The sequence below is a fragment of the Oncorhynchus mykiss genome, chromosome 11, assembly GCF_013265735.2.
Source record: "Oncorhynchus mykiss isolate Arlee chromosome 11, USDA_OmykA_1.1, whole genome shotgun sequence".
Taxonomy (NCBI): domain Eukaryota; kingdom Metazoa; phylum Chordata; class Actinopteri; order Salmoniformes; family Salmonidae; genus Oncorhynchus; species Oncorhynchus mykiss.
Window position 1 is genome coordinate 28,054,249 of NC_048575.1, and position 22,213 is coordinate 28,076,461.

Consider the following 22,213-nt stretch of genomic DNA (forward strand, 5'->3'; position numbering starts at 1 on the left):
GAAACATCGGTGCAGATGGTGTGGCCAATAGAAACTCACGTATACAATTACCCCAACCTTTTTTCTACATAACAAAATACACACGCACATTCACAAACACACACGTGCACACGCACACACACGTGCACACACACTCACACACTGAGGGGTCCACTCACCGCTGTGGATGCGTAGGTGCTCCTTCAGGTGGTGCTTGTACTTAAATGCTTTTTCACATTCGGTGCAGTTGAATTTGCGGTTGCCCCCCGACTGCGTCACGTGCCTCTGTCAGACAAAGGGAGAGAGGGTGAGGGGGATGGTCAGCTCACTTCAGTCACACACTCATGGAGACAGGCACTTTGTGCTACTTTCAATTCATGAAACAACCGCTTTAAACAATGGCTAAAAACAATGGTTAAATACCAGGATATTAAATTCATCATGGATGTGATCAACACTGAGCACATGCCGTGAGCCTACTTTCCCACTTCCTGGGTTTCGGACACAAAGTTCACATCACCTTTTATCTACACTCTTAGAAAAAATGGTTCCAAAAGGGTTCTGTGGCTGTCCCCATAGGATAACCCTTTTTTGGTTCCAGGTGGAACCCTTTTGAGTTCCATGTAGAACCTGTAGAACCTTCTATAGAAAGGGTCCTACATAGAACCCAGAATGGTTCTACCTGGAACCAAAAAGGGTTCTTCAAAGGGTTCTCCTATGGGGACAGCTGAAGAACCCTTTTAGGTTCTAGATAGTACCTTTTTTTCTAAGAGTGTACACTGTAAAAAAAAAAAAATAAAAAAAAAAAATTGGTAACAACCTGTAAGTTATTTTTTCTTCAAATGTTTAATTGAACCTTTATTTAACTAGGCAAGTTAGTTAAGAACAAATTATTATTTACAATGACGGCCTACCCCGGCCAAACCCAGACTAAGTTGCCCAAGTGTGCGCCACCCTATGGGACTCCCAATCCCAATGTTTTTGTCGCAATGCTTTGGTTTATCTTGGCCAGGTCGCAGTTGTAAATGAGAACTGGCCTACCTGGTTAAATAAAGGTGAAATTCATTTTAAAAATTAAATATAAAAAAATCACAGCCAGATGTGATGCAGCCTGGATTTGAACCAGGGACTGCAGTGACACCTCTTGCACTGAGATGCAGTGTCTTAGACCACTGCACCACTTGGGAGCCCCCTAAATTACTGTAATGAATTATGTTACCGTAAGTTTCTTTGGAATTTACGGTAACATGATGTACTTTTTTTAAATCATAACTTACAGGTAACTGGCTGCCAGTAAATTACTGTAAAAACAACCGTTTTTTTTTTAGAGTGTACATAATCTTTACTGCACACTACACAGTGCTGTAGCTAGTAGTTAGCAAACAGCAGGTATAGTTGTGTATCTTTCTATAAGTGTTATGTATAGGGTTGTGTCTATAAGTACCTGGTCTCTACCAGCTTTGTGGGCCGTCATGTGTCTCTCCAGCTGTGTGCGGTAGGCAAAAGTGTAGCTGCACTGGGAGCAGCTGAAGTTGTCCTCGCTCTTCTCGTGGCGCAGCTTGATGTGCTCCTTCAGGGACGTGTAGCGCTTGTAGCCGCGGGAGCAGTAGGGACAGGTGAGGAGCTGGGAGAATGCATCCGGAGTGCCTGTTGGGGGGGGGGGAGTAGAGAGACGGGGAGGGAGGGAGCATGTGAGTGGGTGTGGAGATGTCTGTAGACTAATCAGAGGGTCAATAGAGAGTAAGGATTCTTTGATGTGGTTGATTGACAGACAGACACAGGAGCTCTGGACTGCTGTTTCACCTATTTCACCCGGTACTGACCGATCCTCTGTTAAGACTAACAGAGGGTCTGTAAACACTAACTACATGACAGATGCTGCAACATACTCTCACCTGCTGGCTGGATACTGTTGGTTATTCATTAGTAAAGTAACAGGTGTCACAACACTCCTGCTCTCGGAGTCGGAAATGTGCAATCAACAGCCCTAGTTCACACGAGTAACGTGACTAGTCTATGTGTTTTTAAAATATTGGAATTCAAGGCCTATATCTTTTTAAAAAAACGAAAAACACCCATTGGTTTCAAATGAATGCCCAGACGTTGGATAAAAGCTGTCTGGAAACACGGTAGAACACGGTGAGAAGACATAAAGAACACCTAGCACCAGGACCCCGGGGTTGTTATGCGCCACTGGGTCCCACACAGGTAAAGTATTACCTGTTAACAGGTGATGTATTAAACCTCCCTGCTGGCCAGGTGAACCTCTCAGGATGTGAACACACACACACATTATCTCACACACACACACACACACACACACACACACACACACACACACACACACACACACACACACACACACACACACACACACACACACACACACACACACACACACACACACACACACACACACACACACACACACACACACACACTATCACCCAGGTAGATACTATCTGCTATTTGCTGTTTTTCCTCCTGTGAGTCTGACAGGTAACAGCCAAAAGCCCTTAACTCATAAAGAGCCCAGTGTGTGTCCATTTACAGCAGAGAGAGTGTTAGTGTTAATGGATGGGGGGGGTTAACACCTTCAGAGGAAGAGACGGAAGTCAGAACAACACCACAAGGTTTTGCCTGGAGGCATAAAACCTGCAGTCCCAGAGGTGGAGGTGTTGTGTGTAAAGCGCTATTGAGTCCACTGTGGGGGTAGGGGTAGAAAAGTGTGAAGTGTTTTTTTGTGCGTTGCTCTTGCTCTGCTGTGCTTAATTCAGACCTGGGACGCTATGTCTGTGAGTGGAATCCTCTGTCTAATCAGTTAAATGATGTATCAATCAATTAACTACCAGTGAGAAAAGAAAACCAGTACTTCGTCCCGAACAGTGGAGAGTAGATGAACAGGTGAGGTGTGTGTGTGCGTGAGGTGTCCAGGTGGTATGAGTGTTGCACGTACCGTTCTCGTCATGTCCGCTGGCCTCGGGGGTCCCTTGGCGTGGTTCGTCCTCCGGGGCTTCTGGGTAAATGACGGCCGTGTCTCCCTGCTGCAGCATCTCTTCCACCAGAGCGTCCGTCCTGCCATCGTCCTCCCCGTCTGAACCACACTCCTCCCTCGCTGTAACCCACAGAGACAGGACAACTGTTTACACGAGGACATGAGGAAAGCACATTAAGGACCTCGCCATTGTTCTAAGACCTCGCGATTGTAATACAGAATTTCATCATGTTCCTTCTATCTAAAAAACATGATGCGTAATTAGAACTGTGACCTCCAACCAGATACACAGGTAAGTCAGTACAGTCTAATGCATCCCCTAGAACCAACCAATCCCCATAGCTCCTAAATCCCCAGACCTGCATAAACCTCTCTGGATAAGAAATAACAACTTTCCCACTGTGGTGCCTAATATCCTAATACCCCAGTAAATGAGATCCGTTATCCGTTATCAGGGAGCATGTTCTCTCCTGCGAATCACATCAGCTGCCGTCGCGCCACTAATGAGGGCTAATTAAGGAGCTGTAGGCAGCAGTGTAACCTGAGGACACAGTTAGGAAATGAAAAGCTTCCGTCTCTCTGCCTCACATCCTGGAGCACATACAGGAACAGAGTACAGTGTGTCAGCAGTTAAAACCACACAGAAATACACCTAGCATCATTATTATTAAGTAGTATTATTATTAACCCATTAAAAACCAGTGAAAACAAGGAGGGGAGAGTTGTATTATCCTGTTTGACTGAGGGAAGTGAGAGGATGATGGTGATGATGATACACCCAACAACAGCGTCGACCTCCCTAAAGAGATAAAGCATTACGCAACCGTTGAATTTACTGAGCAGACGCCGTTGGCCGGGGGGAATTGAATTCTCCTGCCAGTTTCTGTAGTGTTGGGTTGAGGGTTGAGGTTGTTCTGTGAGTGTGAAGGGCTGTAAAGGTCTGACAGTGCGACCCAGCTGTGTGTTGCTGTGTCAGATGGGAGCAATGAGAAGTTGTACGCTCCGTGACTCAGCAAGCCCGGCAGGCCCAGTAAATTCCAACAGCTCTCCTCCTGCAGGGCCCAGCCCTCTCCTGTGCATTGTGACAGCGATGAGACACGGTGAGAAATGGACGGTTCCACTACACGGAACACACGGAACACACATCCCCACGCCAACCACACGGTACACACACACACACAGTTACTGGTTACCATGGTGATTAAATACTTTCAGCGGAACCACCCCCATCCTGCTGCCTCACATCAAAGAAGGGAGAGGAAGGAGAAGGGGAGAGAGTGAAAGGGAATGTGAATGAAAGAGAGTGGCCAACACAGTGTATGTATGAGAGAGAGAGAGAGAGAGAGAGAGAGAGCTCTAGCGCCAGGTGCTGAGAAAGTCAGATTTCAGGATTATATGCATCCTCAGTATAGAATGGAGGGATGGAGGGGGCAGAAGAGGGCCTCCTAACCCTCACATTAAGCCACAGCTTTACTTCCCATGACCTCAGTGGAACCATCTCTCTCTCTCTCTCTCAACCATTCAGGAACGTCTTCACAGCTCTTCATTGAGATGGATTTGGAAGATTTCCACTTTCTTTTAATAACACGACGCAGCTAAATAGCAGCCTGTTTACCCAATCACACGCGTTGCTTTTTTTAAATAGCTGTATCTACAGTTACCTGATCCCTGCCTCACTCTGGCTCTCAGAATGATGTAACAGCCCTCTGACATACACAGCTACCCGGGAGACTGTGTGTGTGAAGTAGGGTCTCTCTGAGGGTCGGCACTTCCAGGTCTCTGGTTGTTATGGTTAAGGTCCCCTCGCTGTCTCTCTAAATTAGAGCTGAAGGCTACATGGTTCAAAGCCAGTCAGGCAGTATATGAAAAGTGGCCAAACATCACTCTCAGACCGGTTGTGTGCTGACACATTGAACGTGAACGAACTGAAGCACGAGTGGAAAACCTGGACAGACTCTGGAGCTCTGACTAAACCCTAAAGATGATTAATTCAAAATGCATTGTGTTATACATACCGTTCAACATCCAGCGTCAATCCTTGATGCAATAACCCTCTAACCTTGTGCTTCAATAAAAAGTTAAATCCTAGCTTACAGCAGTATCACCATGTTCCTAACTTTACAAGACAGCGACATCAGCATTTCCTGTCCTGGTTGAACTGGACTCACCTTTGACCCCTACTTCCTGTGGCTGTGCATCCTGCCCCAGTTAGGTACCCTCTATAAGGGAGGGAGAAGGGGAGCCAACGTGTCTCAGAGATGAGCAGTTTCACAACAGAGAGGGAGTGATAGACTCAGTCCATTCAAATAATCCTAGAACAACAGGATACAAGCCAGTGTGGTGGAACCTGGGATGAATGTGCGGGATATCCTATCTATGCTACACACTGAGGGTACAAAACATTAAGAACACCTTCCTATTATTGAGTTGCACTTCCTTTTGCCCTCAGAACAGCCTCAATTCGTCTGGGCATGGACTAAAAGGTGTCGAAATCATTCCACCGGGATGCTAGCCCGTGTTGACTCTAATACTTCCCGCAGTTGTGTCGAGTTGGCTGGATGTCCTTTGGGTGGTGGACCATTCTTGATACACACGGGAAAAAGTTACGCGTGAAAAACCCAGCAGCGTTGCAGTTCTTGACACGCTGGCACCTACTACCATACCCCGTTTAAAGATACTTCAATCTTTTGTTTTGCCCATTCACCCCCTGAATGGGCACACATACACAATCCACATCTCAATTGTCTCGAGGCTTAAAAATCCTTTGTAACCTGTTTGGGGTGATTTAGGATCTACCACACAACTTCCCCAGCGCTCTCTGTCTGTGGGTTTCCCTTTCCTTTCCTGTTCTTCCAAGGAGTCTTAACTTGATGACTGAAGGTCCACTCATGACAAGCCCTACTGGAATGTATTATGACTCCTACTGTAGTATTCATCCTGAGTCAAGGCCCATTCTAATGTACTACTGAGACTCATCTTCACGGGAAACGCATGAGACATTGCAGAAGAGCTATTAGGTGATTGGCATCATACCGTGTATCGAATCCTGCGACGTGAGCAGGACAAACTCTGGGGTTTATTATATAGTTATAGATGCCATGCCGTAGCAAATACATGCCGTGTCTATTAACACAGTAATCACAGAGTGGAAAGAACCCTGCATAGTTCCACATGGCCAGTCAGTCAATACCTCCTTCCCCCTCCTCAGTCCTCAGTAACAATAATCATCCAGGCTGTTAAATGAGGTGGTTAAGGCAGTGTTTTACTGGCAGGGCTTTGGCGGTGCTACAGTGGATATTCATTTAGAACTAAATGAGTAATGACAGCGAGCAAGGGGCCGGTGATGCCATGTAATCAGGAAGAATGATTCAGGTAGAGAGGGGGGAAACGGAAGGAGGGAGCGAGGGAGCGCAGCAGAGTGAAAACCACCCCTACGGTATGTTTCTCCTCACTTGGTCAGAGAACTTTCATTTGAGCGCCAGACAACCAGAGTGACGGAAAGATTGTGGCTGCAGCTTTCAATGGTTACGCTGACCTACAGTACAGAAAACTGTTTAAAAGGAAGAGGGCTGAGACATGCATTATGTATAATCAGTTAGGTCCCTTAGCGCTGGCGTGTGAGAAAGGGAGAAAGAGAGAGAGAGATTATCATTAACAGAAGACTCGTACATTTCCTCAGTGAAAACAATGTACTGAGCGGTGTTGGGGGAAAAACATACGACATTATAAAATCCACGTACACAAACACATTTCTTTCCACAGGGCCGTGGGGTGAGACAGGGATGCAGTTTGAGCCCCATCCTCTTCAACGAGCTGACAAGGTAAAAATCTGTCGTTCTTGCCCCTGAACAAGGCAGTTAACCCACTGTTCCTAGGCTGACATTGTAAATAAGAATTTGTTCTTAACTGACTTGCCTAGTTAAATAAAGGTTAAAAAATATATATATACAGTTGAAGTCGGAGGTTTACATACACCTTAGCCAAGTACATTTAAACTCAGTTTCTCACAATTTCTGACATTTAATTAAGTTGGGTGAATTTTGGCCCATTCTTCTTGACAGAGCTGGTGTAACTGAGTCAGGTGTGTAGGCCTCCTTTTTCGTACACACTTTTTCAGTTCTGCCAACAAATTTTCTATAGGATTGAGGACAGAGCTTTGTGATGGCCACTCCAATACCTTGACTTTGTTGTCCTTAAGCCATTTTGCCACAACTTTGCAAGTACGCTTGGGGTCATTGTCCATTTGGAAAACCCATTTGCGAACAAGCTTTCACTTCCTGACTGATGTCTTGAGATGTTGCATCAATATATCCACATAATGTTCCTTCCTCATGACGCCATCTATTTCATGAAGTGCACCAGTCCCTCATGCAGCAAAGTACCCCGACAACATGATGCTGCCACCCCCAGTCATGGTTGGGATGGTGTTCTTCGGCTTGCAAGCCTCCCCCTTTTTCCTCCAAACATAATGATGGTCATTATGGCCAAACAGTTCCACTTTTGTTTCATCAGACCAGAGGACATTTCCCCATCTTTGTCCTCATGTGCAGTTGCAAACCGTAGTCTGGCTTTTTTATGGCAGTTTTGGAGCGGTGGCTTCTTCCTTGCTGAGAGGCCTTTCAGGTTATGTCAATATAGGACTAGTTTTACTGTGAATATAGATACTTTTGTACATGTTTCCTCTAGAATCTTCACAAGGTCCTTTGCTGTTGTTCTGGGATTGATTTGCACTTTTCGCACCAAAGTACGTTCATCTCAGACAGAAAGCGTCTCCTTCCTGAGTGGTATGACGACTGCGTGGTCCCATGGTGTTTATACTTGCGTACTATTGTTTGTACAGATGAACGTGGTACCTTCAGGCGTTTGGAAATTGCTCCCAAGGATGAACCAGACTTGTGGAGATCTACATTTTTTTTCTGAGGTCTTGGCTGATTCTTTTGATTTTCCCGTGATGTAAAGCAAAAAGGCACTGAGTTTGAAAATAGGCCTTGAAATACATCTACAAGTACACCTCCAATTGACTCAATTGGAGCTTCTAAAACCATGACATACTTTTCTGGAATTTTCCAAGCTGTTTAAAGGCAGTCAACTTAGTGTATGTAAACTTCTGACCCACTGGAATTGTGATACAGTGAATTATAAGTGAAATATTCTGTCTGTAAACAACTGTTGGAAAAATGAATTGTGTCATGCACAAAGAAGATGTCCTAACTGACTTGCCAAAACTATAGTTTGTTAACAAGAGATTTTAAACACGTTTTACAAAACTAAGTGTATGTAAACTTCCGACTTCAACTGTGCATATATATATATATATATATATATATATATATATATATATATATATATATATATATATATATATATATATATTCATTATTGGTATATATATATATACCAATTGGCGAGGGCACTAGAACAGTCTGCAGCACCCAGCCTCACTCTAATAGAATCTGAAGTAAAATGTCTACTGTTTGCTGATGATCTGGTGCTTCTGTCCCCAACCAAGGGGGGCCTACAGCAGCACCTAGATCCTCTGCACAGATTCTGTCATACCTGGGCCCTGTCAAAAAATCTCAGTAAGACAAAAATAATAAAAAATAAATAAATACAAATTCCATCTAGACACAATTTCCCTAGAACACACAAAACTATACCTTGGCCTAAACATCAGCACCACAGGTAACTTCCACAAAGCTGTCAACGATCTGAGAGACAAGGCAAGATGGGCCTTCTACGCCATAAAAAGGAACATTAAATTTGACATACCAATTAGGATCTGGCAAAAAATACTTGAATCAGTTATAGAACCCATTGCATGTCGTGGTTGTGAAGTCTGTGGTCTGCTGGCCAACCATGAATTAATAAACTAGGACAAACACCAAATTGAGACTCTGCATACAGAATTCTGCAGAATTCCTCCATGTACAACGTAAAACAACAAATAATGCACGTAGAGCAGAATTAGAACCGATACCCGCTAATTATCAAAATCCAGAAAAGAGCTGTTAAAATCTACAACCACCTGAAAGGAAGTGATTCCCAAACCTTCCATAACAAAGCCATCACCTACAGAGAGATGAACCTGGAGAAGAATCCCCTAAGCAAGCTGGTCCTGGGGCTCTCTTAACAAACACAAACAGAGCACCAGGACAGCAACACAATTAGACCCAACCAAATCATGAGAAAACAAAAAGATAATTACAGTACTTGACACATTGGAAGGAATCTACAAAAAAACAGAGCAAACTAGAATTCTATTTGGCCCTAAACAGACAGTACACAACGGCAGAATACCTGACCACTGTGACTGACCCAAAATGAAGGAAAGCTTTGACTATGTACAGACTCAGTGAGCATAGCCTTGCCATCTCAGCAGCAATATTTGTGACCTTTTGCCACAAGAAAAAGGCAACCAGTGAAAAACAAACACCATTGTAAATATAACCCATATTTATGTTTATTTATTTTCTCTTTTGTACTTTAACTATTTGCACATCGTTTTAACACGGTAAATAGCCATAATATGACATTTGAAATGTCTCTATTCCTTTGGAACTTTTGTCTGTAATGTTTACTGTTAATTTTATATTGTTTATTTAACTTTTGTTTATTATCTATTTCACTTGCTTTGGCAATGTAACATATGTTTCCCATGCCAATAAAGTATTTTGAATTGAATGGAATTGTAATTGAGAAAGTGAGAGGAGGAAGAGGAGAGAGAAGGGAGAGGAGAGAGAGAGAGGAGGGAGAGAGGAGGGAGAGAGAGAGAGAGGTGGGAGAGAAGAGAAAGAGGGAGGGAGGGAGCAATAATTAAGAGGGAGAGAAAGAGAGAGACAAGGGAGGGAGAAGGAAAGTGCCTGATCAGGCATGGACCTGGCCAGAAGCCAGCTCTCTTGGGTTTAGGCTGTTTCAGTATAACTCATGATTTTGAAGTGTTTAATGTTCTCATGACCTGGCCAAAACCAATGACATTATTCTTCCCAAACTTTCCCTTTAAGAGGGAGCGAGCAGATGGAGAGGGGTGGATATGGATTATGTTGATGAGAGTGATATGTCTGGGGAGTAGGTCAGTCAGGTCTGAGAGAGCTGTTGAGACCGTCAAAACTGTTTGCATCACAGGCAGTCCACATAAAATAATACACAAATCTGTTTTGTATTGAGAGCTAAACTGATGACCAAACTCATCTTTCCAACCAAATATAATGAAGAACGTGCAGGTTGGCATTTATTGAGATGACTCATGTACTGGAGGCAGCTCTGCAGAGTGGTCACTAGCTGGTACAGCCACAAAGTAATACAAAAACCCTAACCTTAATCCTTGCCTTATCCACACTGGTAACCATAATGCCTAACCCTAACCTTAATCCTAGCCTAACCACACTGGTAACCATAATGCCTAACCCTAACCTTAATCCTAGCCTAACCACACTGGTAACCATGATGCCTAACCCTAACCTTAATCCTAGCCTAACCACACTGGTAACCATAATGCCTAACCCTAACCTTAATCCTAGCCTAACAACACTGGTAACCATGATGCCTAACCCTAACCTTAATCCTAGCCTAACCACACTGGTAACCATAATGCCTAACCCTAACCTTAATCCTAGCCTAACCACACTGGTAACCATAATGCCTAACCCTAAATGAAGACCAAAAATGAAATGTTTGTTTTCATGAATTTGTACGATATAGACAATTTTGACTTTGTACCTGGCCCATCTAGCGAAAACAGATGAGTTCTGCCTCCAGGGCAAGAATCATGACAATAAACGTCAACCTGCGAAGCACAAACTGTTCTATAAGTATGTTTACATAATCATATAAACACAACTCTGTCACAACATCAGTCCCTCCCACGTATTCCACTGGCTAACACACCGAGCCAACTGAACCAGTGTCATATAAGCAACAATCCAAACTAAATAGCCCTGTAAACGACATGTACCATTAAATAAACCTGTTACATTACATATACACTACACACTTGGCACAGGCCCTAGAACCACACACACACACACACACACACACACACACACACACACACACACACACACACACACACACACACACACACCATGAGCTAATGCTCCCTATGAGATGGCCTTGGGGCGGCTGTTGAAATGTTAACATCCTTTAACACCTCACATTGCTGTGCTCTGGGACCTGACATCAGACCCTCCCCGCAGTGATGTCACTTGCAAGTGTAGCGGAGTGCGTATAAGTGTGTCGGTGCATGTGTGTAGGGTGTGTGTGAGTGTCTGTATGTAGGATTGTGCGCGTGTGTGCTCAGTTCAGTCACAGAGCCGCTACAGCCCTCTAACGCCCACTAGCAACATACAGTTCTCAACGTGGCCTTTTGCCACTGGTCTATTTTAGTAAGTTGAAGGACTCTGCCCTGGTGGCATTGTCCTGCTTAAATGCCAGGCTTCCTGTCTTAAGTGTTAACCCTGCAGCCTGTAGTACCCATTGTCTTTCACTATCTCACAGTCCCGCGCAGGCAGAGCCCGGTCAAGGTATTACGTTCACTGTAAAGGGGTTGCCATGATTTCGACAGAGACAGAGGAGGCTCAGTGGCGTACAGTACACCAACTGTAACATCCAGTGCCTTCAGAAAGTATTCACACCCCTTGACTCTTTCCACATTTTGAATTTAAAACGGATTCAATTGAGATTCTGTGTCACTGGCCTACACACAACACCCCCTAATGTCAAAGTGGAATTATGTTCAAAAGAATGGCGTTCAAATTCATTTAAAAAAATGAAAAGCTGAAATATCTTGAGCCAATAAGTATTCAACCCCCCCTTTGTTATGGGCAAGCCTAAATACGGTCTGGAGTAGAAATGTGCTTAACAAGTCACATAACAAGTTGCATGGACTCACTCTGTGTGCAATAATAGGGATTAACATGATTTTTGGATGACTACCTTCTCTCTCTACTCCACACATACAACACAGATTCAACCACAACGACAAGGGAGATTTTCCAATGCCTCACAAAGAAGGGCACCTATTGGTAGATGGGTACCAAAAAAATAATAATAATAAAGACATTGAATACGGTAAAGTTATTCAAATCTATTGACGAACCCGTGTGTCAATCTAAGCAACATTATTTAAAAAATCCACATCGAAATCTGTCCGTTTTTTTTTTATACATGGGCTGCGTCTCAATCCACCACATCTGCCTATGTCGGCCTTCCGCATCTGCGGTGGAAGGTGGGCGAGCTACAGTGGTGCTTGTCAGACCATGAGACATCCCGAAAATGTGTCTTCTCACGAAAATGAACGTAGCGTCCGAACGGTTTGGCCTAAAAACTATTATGACCACACTGTTGAAAGGGGAGACTCATGAAGACGTTCTCCGTTTTGCTCTACGACCCCCTTAAGTGTCAAAAATAAGGGGTTAAATATGTGTCCAAAAATACTAAAATAATTCCTGAGCTTTCGTATATCTCCTAGATATTGGACAGACACTTAACCTTATTCCTTTATGATTGATTCATTTTTTAAAGTTATTTTGGTCCTTTATGAATGTGTGATTCAATGTATTTTGATGATCTATAACAGTGAAGGCCAAATTCAATATTTTATCAAATAATTGTTTTATGTATTTTTTTGATACACCCCCCCCCCCCCCCCCCCCCCCCCCCATGGGTTAAGACTTGTAGAGTGTTTAATTACACTTTGGATGGTGTTATCAATACACACAGTCACTACAAAGATACAGGTGTCCTTCATAACTCAGTTGCAGGAGAGGAAGAAAACTGCTCAGGGATTTCACCATGAGGCCAATGGTGACTTTAAAACAGTTACAGAATTGAATGGCTCCACAATACTAACCTAAATGACAGAGTGAATTGAAGGAAGCCTGTACAGAATAAAAATATTCCAAAACATGCTTCCAGTTCGCAATAAAGCACTAAAGTAATACAGCAAAAACATAACAAAGAAATTAACTTTATGTCCTGAATACAAAGCGTTATGCTTGTGGCAAATCTAACACAACATCACTGAGTGCCACTCTTCATATTTTCAAGCATGGTGCTATGGGTATGGACTAGGGATTTTTATTAGCATAAAAGGAAACGGAATAGAGCTAAGCACAGGCAAAATCCTAGACATTGGGAGACAAATTCACCTTTCAGCAGGACAATAACCTAAAACACAAGGCTACATCTACACTGGAGTTGCTTACCAAGACAACATTGAATGTTCCTGAGTGGCCTAGTTACAGTTTTTAACTTAAATCGGCTTGAAAATCTATGGCAAAACTTGAAAATGGCTGTCTAGCAATGAGCAACAACCAACTTGACAGAGCTTGAATAATGTTTTTAAGAATAATGTGTAAATATTGTACAATCCAGGTGTGCAAAGCTCTTAACCTGTTACGGATGATGCGAATTCTCGCAGCTTTTCGCAACTTTTTGTTAAAAATCGCGCAACATTTCAACGTCCTGCTACTCATGCCAGGAATATAGTATATGCATATGATAAGTATGTGTGTATAGAAAACACTCTGAAGTTTCTAAAACTGGTTAAATCATGTCTGTGGCTATAACAGAACGTGTTCAGGAGTAACAATCCCAGGGAAAACTGTTCACCAAAAACACAAAAAAAATATTCATCCGCCAGTCTTTGAATTGTCTAAGGCGATAGAAAATAGATGAGGTTCCGAGGTACAACGCCTACAGCTTCCACACGATGTCGCCAGTACTGGCATTTCATTGCAAGTTTATCCTTGGTGGGATGACGTATAGGCACTTCCTGCCGAGGAAATTATGAAAGTGAAAAAAATGGACGATGATTTCAAGACTTGCTGCTATCGAATACAGATCGCCCCGTGATCAATTTGATCGATTATTAACGTTTATTAATACCTTGGTTTACAAAAGTAGTTTGAAGTGATTTGTAAAAGTTTATAGGCAACTTTTTTAATTTTAAAAAGTGACGTTGCGTCTTGAAAAGGTGAATTTTCCTTGGATCAGACGGCCTTCATAAATGGACATTTTGGGTACACAATGACGGATTTAATCGGGAAAAAGACCCAATTGTGATGTTTATGGGACATATAGGAGTGCCAACAAAGAAGCTCGTCAAAGGTAATGAATGTTTTATATTTTATTTCTGCGTTTTGTGTAGCGCCGGCTACCGCTAAATCTTTTGTTTAGGTCTCGTTCAGGTATTTCGGGGGGTGCATGCTATCAGATAATAGCTTCTCATGCTTTCGCCGAAAAGCATTTTACAAATCTGACATGTTGGCTAGATTCACAACGAGTGTAGCTTTAATTGAGTACCTTGCATGTGTGTTTTAATGAAAGTTTGAGTTTTATTGAGTACTACAGGTGGCGCTCTTGAAATTTCCGCTGATTTTGGTTCCTGTACAGGAACAACAATACGTAAGAGGTGAATAATGTTTTTAAGAATAATGTGTAAATATTGTACAATCCAGGTGTGCAAAGCTCTTAAGAGACTTCACTACACTCGCAATAACATCTGCTGACCATGTGTATGTGACCAATAACATCTGCTGACCATGTGTATGTGACCAATAACATCTGCTGACCATGTGTATGTGACCAATAACATCTGCTGACCATGTGTATGTGACCAATAACATCTGCTGACCATGTGTATGTGACCAATAACATCTGCTGACCATGTGTATGTGACCAATAACATCTGCTGACCATGTGTATGTGACCAATAACATCTGCTGACCATGTGTATGTGACCAATAACATCTGCTGACCATGTGTATGTGACCAATAACATCTGCTGACCATGTGTATGTGACCAATAACATCTGCTGACCATGTGTATGTGACCAATAACATCTGCTGACCATGTGTATGTGACCAATAACATCTGCTGACCATGTGTATGTGACCAATAACATCTGCTGACCATGTGTATGTGACCAATAACATCTGCTGACCATGTGTATGTGACCAATAAAATTTGATTTGAAATATCTTTTCAATAACCAAAAATATAGTATTTTCTGCTATTTGAAGCCCGTGTACAAAAACTGAAAGTAAAAGACGCAAGAATGAAACTTAAGAACGGGAAGCATAAAAGTAGCGCACATAGAACAGATCTACCGCTTCTTAGACTTGCTTTCAATGAGAATGACAGATCTGTAACTCACATTTCTATGTTAATTTGGTCGGGTCACCCAAAAAGTTACATATTGCAGGTTTAAGACTTGCTGCCACTCTAATCATTTACAGTACGGTGCAGTTTTTTTTTTCTGTGGATCATTCGTAAAATTACTGTGCAAATGACAGTTTCCTGTGACAGTGTATTCTTAACTGATGCCATCTTTACTGAGTTCAGTGCAAGGAAGAATACGTTTTCAAAGACTTGCATTAGAACAGCAGAAAGTCACCAAATGTTGCACACAGAGAAACAGGCAAGGAGAGGGAGACAGAGAGAGAGAGATATCTTTGTGTGTGTGTGTGGGTGAGCGCGTGTGCTTGTGTGTGTGTGCGACCTGCATCAACTAACCTTCATCTGAGCGGTCTCCGTTGTGATCTTCACTGGGCACATTACTGTCACAGTCTGCCCCGTCTGCCAGACTCCCGTCCTCCTCCACGATGTGAAGCTTGTCCTCATCATCTGAGTCTGAGCCAGGGGTCTTCACCACATTACTGTAGTTGGTTACTGCAGAGAGAGAGAGGGGGTTGGTCATCTCACTGCCTATCAACGATTACCATGATAGAAGTGTCACGTCTGTCCCCCCCCACCTGCCTTCCCTCGTCACGCGCATCAGCGATATTGGACTCACCTGGACTCATTCATCACCTGTTTATTTACTCCCCAATATTTGTCCGTTCCTTCCCCTGTTCCCTACAGCTGCATTAATTGTTTTTTTGTGTTACTCGTTTGCCGACGCTGTTCCTGTCTCGTTCCATGTCCGTTCCTTATTAAATGTTTGACTCCCCGTACCTGCTCCGTCTCTCCAGCGTCATTCCATGTGACAAGAAGCGAGGCGCGATTTTAGACAAGGACGATGGAAGGTGCTGTATTAGATGGCAGAACGGTCTCCAATCTTGGAATATAGTCAATCCTGCCAGCAGTTTAGAAAAATTTGATCAGAAAACAGGCCAACAAATCATACAAAGGCTAATGCCAAAGCACTTCATTACAATCAAGCAAGGAAACAGAGGACACCTAAATTATGTCTTCTCGACACAAAGAAACAAAGGCTTTTCTCAAACCACCTCTCTAAATTCAGTCTTCTTCTCCTGGAGGTGCCACACAGCCAGTGACCTCCATTCCATTCCAGCGTTAGTTTACACAGAGGTATGGGAAATAAGGGGAAATGTGATGAATTCTGTCTCATAGCAGGCCTGACAAGTCGAATTACCTGTGGATGCTAAGGGACGTGCTAGCCTAGCCTAGCATGCTGACATTATACAGCAGGAGAACGTGTACTGTTTATGAATGTGATATATATGGGTTGGAAATGTGTAATAAAGTCCTTGTTCAGGCCCATAAGAGGGATGTAACGTAAAGGGGAACGTTCATATATGGGGCCTCATGTGCTTCCTACTAGCCGATAGCCTATAGTTAACGTAACCTGTTCCAAGGCTGCCTCCATAGTAAACCTTGAACTCTCCCCTCCACCGTCCATGTGTACATCTTTCCCTCTCCATCATTACTGTCAGAGGGGTGTGTGTGTGTGTGTGTGTGTGTGTGTGTGTGTGTGTGACCCTCTGGTGCTACAGGGTTGGAGCGTTAGGAGAGTCTCAGCCTACAGAGGTGATTATTAAATTGTGCTGCCACTCGGCAGCAGATGTGTGTGTGCTTGCATGTGTATTTGCATCGGTGTATTATTGAGCTTGGGACCTGGGACTAATTACACTTCATACGGCCTCTCATCATTTGAACCTGTTTCTCCATCTCTCTCTCTCTATTCCACCTGTGGGGACTGTCTCTCTCTCTCGCTCCCCCTCTCCATCCATTTGTTCCCCAGCTCACAGCACTGTGCCTCTCTCAAGACAAATCAATTCTCCACTGAGAGGCGCCCAGTCAGCAATGGGCTCAAGCTGCAGAGCTGAAACGCAGGTCACACACCTGCACCCACATCACACACACACTGCACAAAACCACACACTACCTCCCCAGACCACACTCTCTGTCCGTATCGCTCTCTGTCCGTATCTCTCTCTGTCCGTATCTCTCTCCGTCCGTATCTCTCTCTGTCCGTATCTCTCTCCATCCGTATCTCTCTCCGTCCGTATCTCTCTCCGCCCGTATCTCTCTCTGTTCGTATCTCTCTCCGTCCGTATCTCTCTCTGTCCGTATCTCTCTCCATCCGTATCTCTCTCCGTCCGTATCTCTCTCCGTCCGTATCTCTCTCTGTCCGTATCTCTCTCCGTCCGTATCTCTCTCCGTCAGTATCTCTCTCTGTTTGTATCTCTCTCCGTCCGTATCTCTCTCTGTCCGAATCTCTCTCTGTCCGTCCGTCTGTATCTCTGTCCGTATCTCTCTCCGTCAGTATCTCTCTCTGTTTGTATCTCTCTCCGTCCGTATCTCTCTCTGTCCGTATCTCTCTCTGTCCGTCCGTCTGTATCTCTGTCCGTATCTCTCTCTGTCAGTATCTCTCTCTGTTTGTATCTCTCTCTGTCCGTATCTCTCTCTGTCCGTATCTCTCTCTGTCCGTCCGTCTGTATCTCTGTCCGTATCTCTCTCCGTCAGTATCTCTCTCTGTTTGTATCTCTCTCCGTCCGTATCTCTCTCTGTCCGTATCTCTCTCTGTCCGTCCGTCTGTATCTCTGTCCGTATCTCTCTCCGTCAGTATCTCTCTCTGTTTGTATCTCTCTCCGTCCGTATCTCTCTCTGTCCGTATCTCTCTCCGTCCGTATCTCTCTCCGTCCGTATCTCTCTCCGTCCGTATCTCTCTCCGTCCGTATCTCTCTCCGTCCGTATCTCTCTCTGTCCGTATCTCCGTCCGTATCTCTCTCTGTTCGTATCTCTCTCTGTCCGTATCTCTCTCCGTCCGTATCTCTCTCTGTCCGTATCTCCGTCCGTATCTCTCTCCGTCCGTATCTCTCTCTGTCCGTATCTCTCTCTGTCCGTATCTCTCTCCGTCCGTATCTCTCTCTGTCCGTATCTCCGTCCGTATCTCTCTCCGTCCGTATCTCTCTCCGTCCGTATCTCTCTCCGTCCGTATCTCTCTCCGTCCGTATCTCTCTCTGTCCGTATCTCTGTCCGTATCTCTCTCTGTCCGTATCTCTCTCTGTCCGTATCTCTCTCTGTCCGTCCGTCTGTATCTCTGTCCGTATCTCTCTCTGTCCGTATCTCTGTCCGTATCTCTCTCTGTCCGTATCTCTCTCTGTCCGTATCTCTCTCTGTCCGTCCGTCTGTATCTCTGTCCGTATCTCTCTCTGTCCGTATCTCTGTCCGCCCATCTGTATCTCTGTCCGTCAGTCCGTTTCTCTGTCCGTCCGTATCTCTGTCCATCCGTCTGTATCTCTGTTCGTCCGTCCGTATCTCTTTCTCTCTAGGGCATAGTGGTGGGGAATTATGTTTTTGTGAGACGCGGCAACCTGTGGCTGGGGAATGATCTTCTGTTAGAATCTACACGAATAAGTCTGCAGAGCTGACTGAGAATCACGGGGAGGTTAGGTTTATGAATAGAGTACACCTGGTTGATATTCTCAGAAACTCCCCATAGGAACACACACAGCTCAGGAAGAGAGGAGGGGGCTGATATATGGACCAGGTTCAACACGGCTCTGCATCTGCAGAATTCCACAGCTAGGGAAAGAGAAGGTGGATTACCTAGTCAGTTGTAAAACTGAATGCATTCAACCCAACCGAATCAGAGAGGTGCGGAGGGCTGCCATAATCGACGTCCATGTCATCGGCGCCCGGGGAGCAGCTGTTGTTGCGGGTTAACTCCCTTGCTCAAGGGCAGAACGGCAGGTTTTTCCACCTTGCCGGCTCGGGGATTCGAACCAGCGACCTTTCGGTTACTGGCCAAATGCTCTCTCTACCTATCATCTCTATCTTCTAATTATCTCTCTCTCCCTCCCCATCTCTCTCTCTCCCCGATCCCTCTCTCTCCCCGATCTCTCTCTCTCTCTCTCTCTCTCTCTCTCTCCCTCCCCCATCTCTCTCTCCCTCCGCATCTCCCTCTCTCCCTCCCCCATCTCTCTCTCTCTCTCTCCCCATCTCTCTCTCCCTCCCCCATCTCTCTCTCTCCCTCCCCATCTCTCTCTCCCTCCCCCTTCCTCCCTCTCTCCCTCTCCCTTCCTCCCTCTCTCCCTCTCCCCATCCTGTGAGGCTTAGTCAGGTGATGTATAGACCCTCTGGCTGGAGTAGCAGAAGCGCTGAGTGACTCTTCAATCTCAAACAAAAGGCACTCATTTAAAGCCCCAAGAGGCTGTTTAGGGCCATAGTCACGGAGGTGCAGGCGCTAAAGTCAGCAGTAAAAACACAGGAGCAGCACTGAGAACGGATCGAGTTTTCTCAGACAAATGACAGACCGAAAGTCAACACAAAACAAAGTAGTTTGATGTTGCTGGTAGTGAGAAAAAAGAGAAATGCCCACTAGACACAGCAGCCATGTTTGTTAGTTTCACCTCAAAAGTGACAGAGTAAAAAGATGGAACATATACTTATATGGGGATAGGCAGACACTGACCATCAGCTAAACAGGAAGTGAATTCCTCTGAGCCAAATGGTCAGTGATACTAGCCTAGAGCACGTTTCTAACAGCAGTAGGTAGGTAACACCTAGGGAAAACAAATAGACAGCAGAAGTCCCTCTCCCTCCTCTCCGCTCCGCGGACACCTGATCTGCCGAACGCTTAGACAGTTGTGTTCATTAGCACTAGCATGCTAACGGACAACATGACCCATCTGAGGCTCTACCACTTTTCACTTAATACCACAAAGAAAACTATTTTTACAGTCACCTTTACTCTGTGTCTTCCAAATACAGAACCAGCTGGAAATCCGTTCCACAGAGACTCGGCTAACTTTAGGTTAAGTTAGGTTCAATTCAGTTGACCTAAAGCCCAATGCATAAAACTGTGTTTCTCACAAAGTATTTAGTGCAGGAGGTGAAGAGACCTAACAAGTTGGTGTCGGTAAAGCTCTGACTGACTAGACTACACTCACCAACCGCTACACAACGCCTTTACAACGTTCACGCGCCTTTCTGCTGTACTGACCACCAGGTATCAGACCAACATTTCTTAATTGCGTGTCCCTTGTGGTAACCTTTTCTCTATATAGTGCACTTATTTTGACCAGAGTCCTATAGTAGTCCACTATAACGCAATAGGGACGCCGCTGAAAAAACTTCTTCCCAGAATCCCTAGGAAGTGCCTATTTAAAGCACGCCGATGCCAGCCCTGCCCTGCCTACGCCCCACAACTACTGTATCATACCCACTGGTACTCAGATACCCCGTTGTGACACCTGCCAAGCTGAGTCAATAAAAGCCTGTAAAAAACGGGGGTGGGGCAATCCTTTGGGCATCACCTCACCCTGCTCTAACTGACGCCCTCACAAGCCCCTGCGACCCCAGTCGTGGAAGGATCACTTCAACAGACACACATTCTGAACCAATGTTATGCTCTACGGGCCAGTCGGCCTATCCACCGAGGCCAGTCTGTAGAGAGGACTTTAGGAAGGAACAGTCTGGGGATGAACCAGCTGGGATTTATAACAATACACGCATCAATACATACTCCAATGGAGTAGTGGACTTGATTCCTATTGGAAAATACTGTGTAAGAAAAGTATTTGGATGAGTGCAGAAACCTGCAGCGCTACACATACTGTACTTTGGTGTCTGAACTACGCCTGGAATGTCAAACCAAACCTCCGCAGTGTTTGGGCCTTAAAGAGACAGATCTGAGGGTGTGTGCGTGTCTCTCTCTCTCTATACTAATCCTCTGCATTCATCCTGAACACTAAGCCGAGCTGCGTTCAGAGCCCTTTGTTACAGCATTGTGTGTGTGTGTGTGTGTGTGTGTGTGTGTGTGTGTGTGTGTGTGTGTGTGTTTTGTACCTTTATTTAACTAGGCAAGTCAGTTTAGAACAAATTCCTATTTTCAATGACGGCCTAGGAACAGTGGGTTAACTGCCTGTTCAGGGGCAGAACGATATGTGTGTGTGTGTGTGTGTGTGTGTGTGTGTGTGTGTGTGTGTGTGTGTGTGTGTGTGACGCTGAGCAGTGTTAAGTGTGTGATTGGAGAGGTTATATCCTGCTGTAGACGTGATTGTGCACCTCTAAATTTAACCTGCTAGGATACACGGTCCTCTGCTGAGGTACACCACACACACACACACAAGCACACACACACACACACACACAAAATGAGGTACAAAAATGAGGTACAATTTATCTCACACAGGCCACGCAGCTATGCAGCCAGGCAGCCAACGGACGGTGAAAAAACCACAGGCATCCCCCTCTAAAGAATAGACCAGCGCCGTCACAGAGTCTGCTGCGGAGTGAGGTACTTTGCTTTCCTCACGGAACCCACAACAACAAAAACGAACCAAACTAAAACAAAGCCATGCCATTCAAAATCTCAAGTATGCAGACTCAAGGTGAGACACCCTGTACTTGACTGAGGCAACGTTCCTGTTATTTAGAACAATACCACACACTCCCCCTAAAGCCCAGCCAGGAAGGTCATCTAGCTTTTAAAGGCACCCTCTCACTTCACTTGGTAAAAATACATTCACCACCACGAGCTTCGATTTCAGTCCTTCTCACGCTCACAACAAGAGCCGAGGGAGACTAAAACAAATGCAAATGCTTAGTTTGGTTCCATTCATGGATAATACATGATCAGCCTCTACCTTCGTATAGCCATGACCCAGTGCACAGCTTCCTACCAGCTGTAGAGGGCACTAGGCTCTCAGGGTACTACTTCCCAGCCTGACACTCACCCATTCACCCACTTCACCACAAGTAGGCTCTCCCAGCCATATCAGAGCCCCAGACTCAGTGGAGATAGCCCGAGTGTAGTCATATCCTGCATCAGGTCTCTTTCCATGACTACACAACACAACACAGTAAGAATCATACAAGTCTGAATCACTGTTCTAAGTTTAATATTAGCCCTAGAAGGAATAACCACCACGTTGCCCTGATAGTAACACGGACACCAAGAGGCCTTAAATCAAGGAGTTAATCATTCAAATCTAAGAACTGCCGAGGGAGAGAGGGCCCTTCATATTCATCACGTGAGAAGTGAGGAG

At 44.7% G+C, this 22,213-nt stretch overlaps 1 protein-coding gene across 1 annotated transcript in view; it reads right to left on the reverse strand.

Moving 5' to 3' along the window:
* LOC110535555 (zinc finger E-box-binding homeobox 1) overlaps positions 1-22,213 on the reverse strand; it is a 67,774-nt gene that overhangs the window by 11,605 nt on the left and 33,956 nt on the right. The window contains exons 2-5 of the mRNA XM_036935284.1: positions 15,489-15,644; positions 2,936-3,094; positions 1,424-1,626; positions 159-264 (exon numbers count right to left, since the gene is read on the reverse strand). Of these exons, the coding sequence (XP_036791179.1) occupies positions 159-264; positions 1,424-1,626; positions 2,936-3,094; positions 15,489-15,644 (624 nt within the window). The remainder of the gene's footprint in view (positions 1-158; positions 265-1,423; positions 1,627-2,935; positions 3,095-15,488; positions 15,645-22,213) is intronic.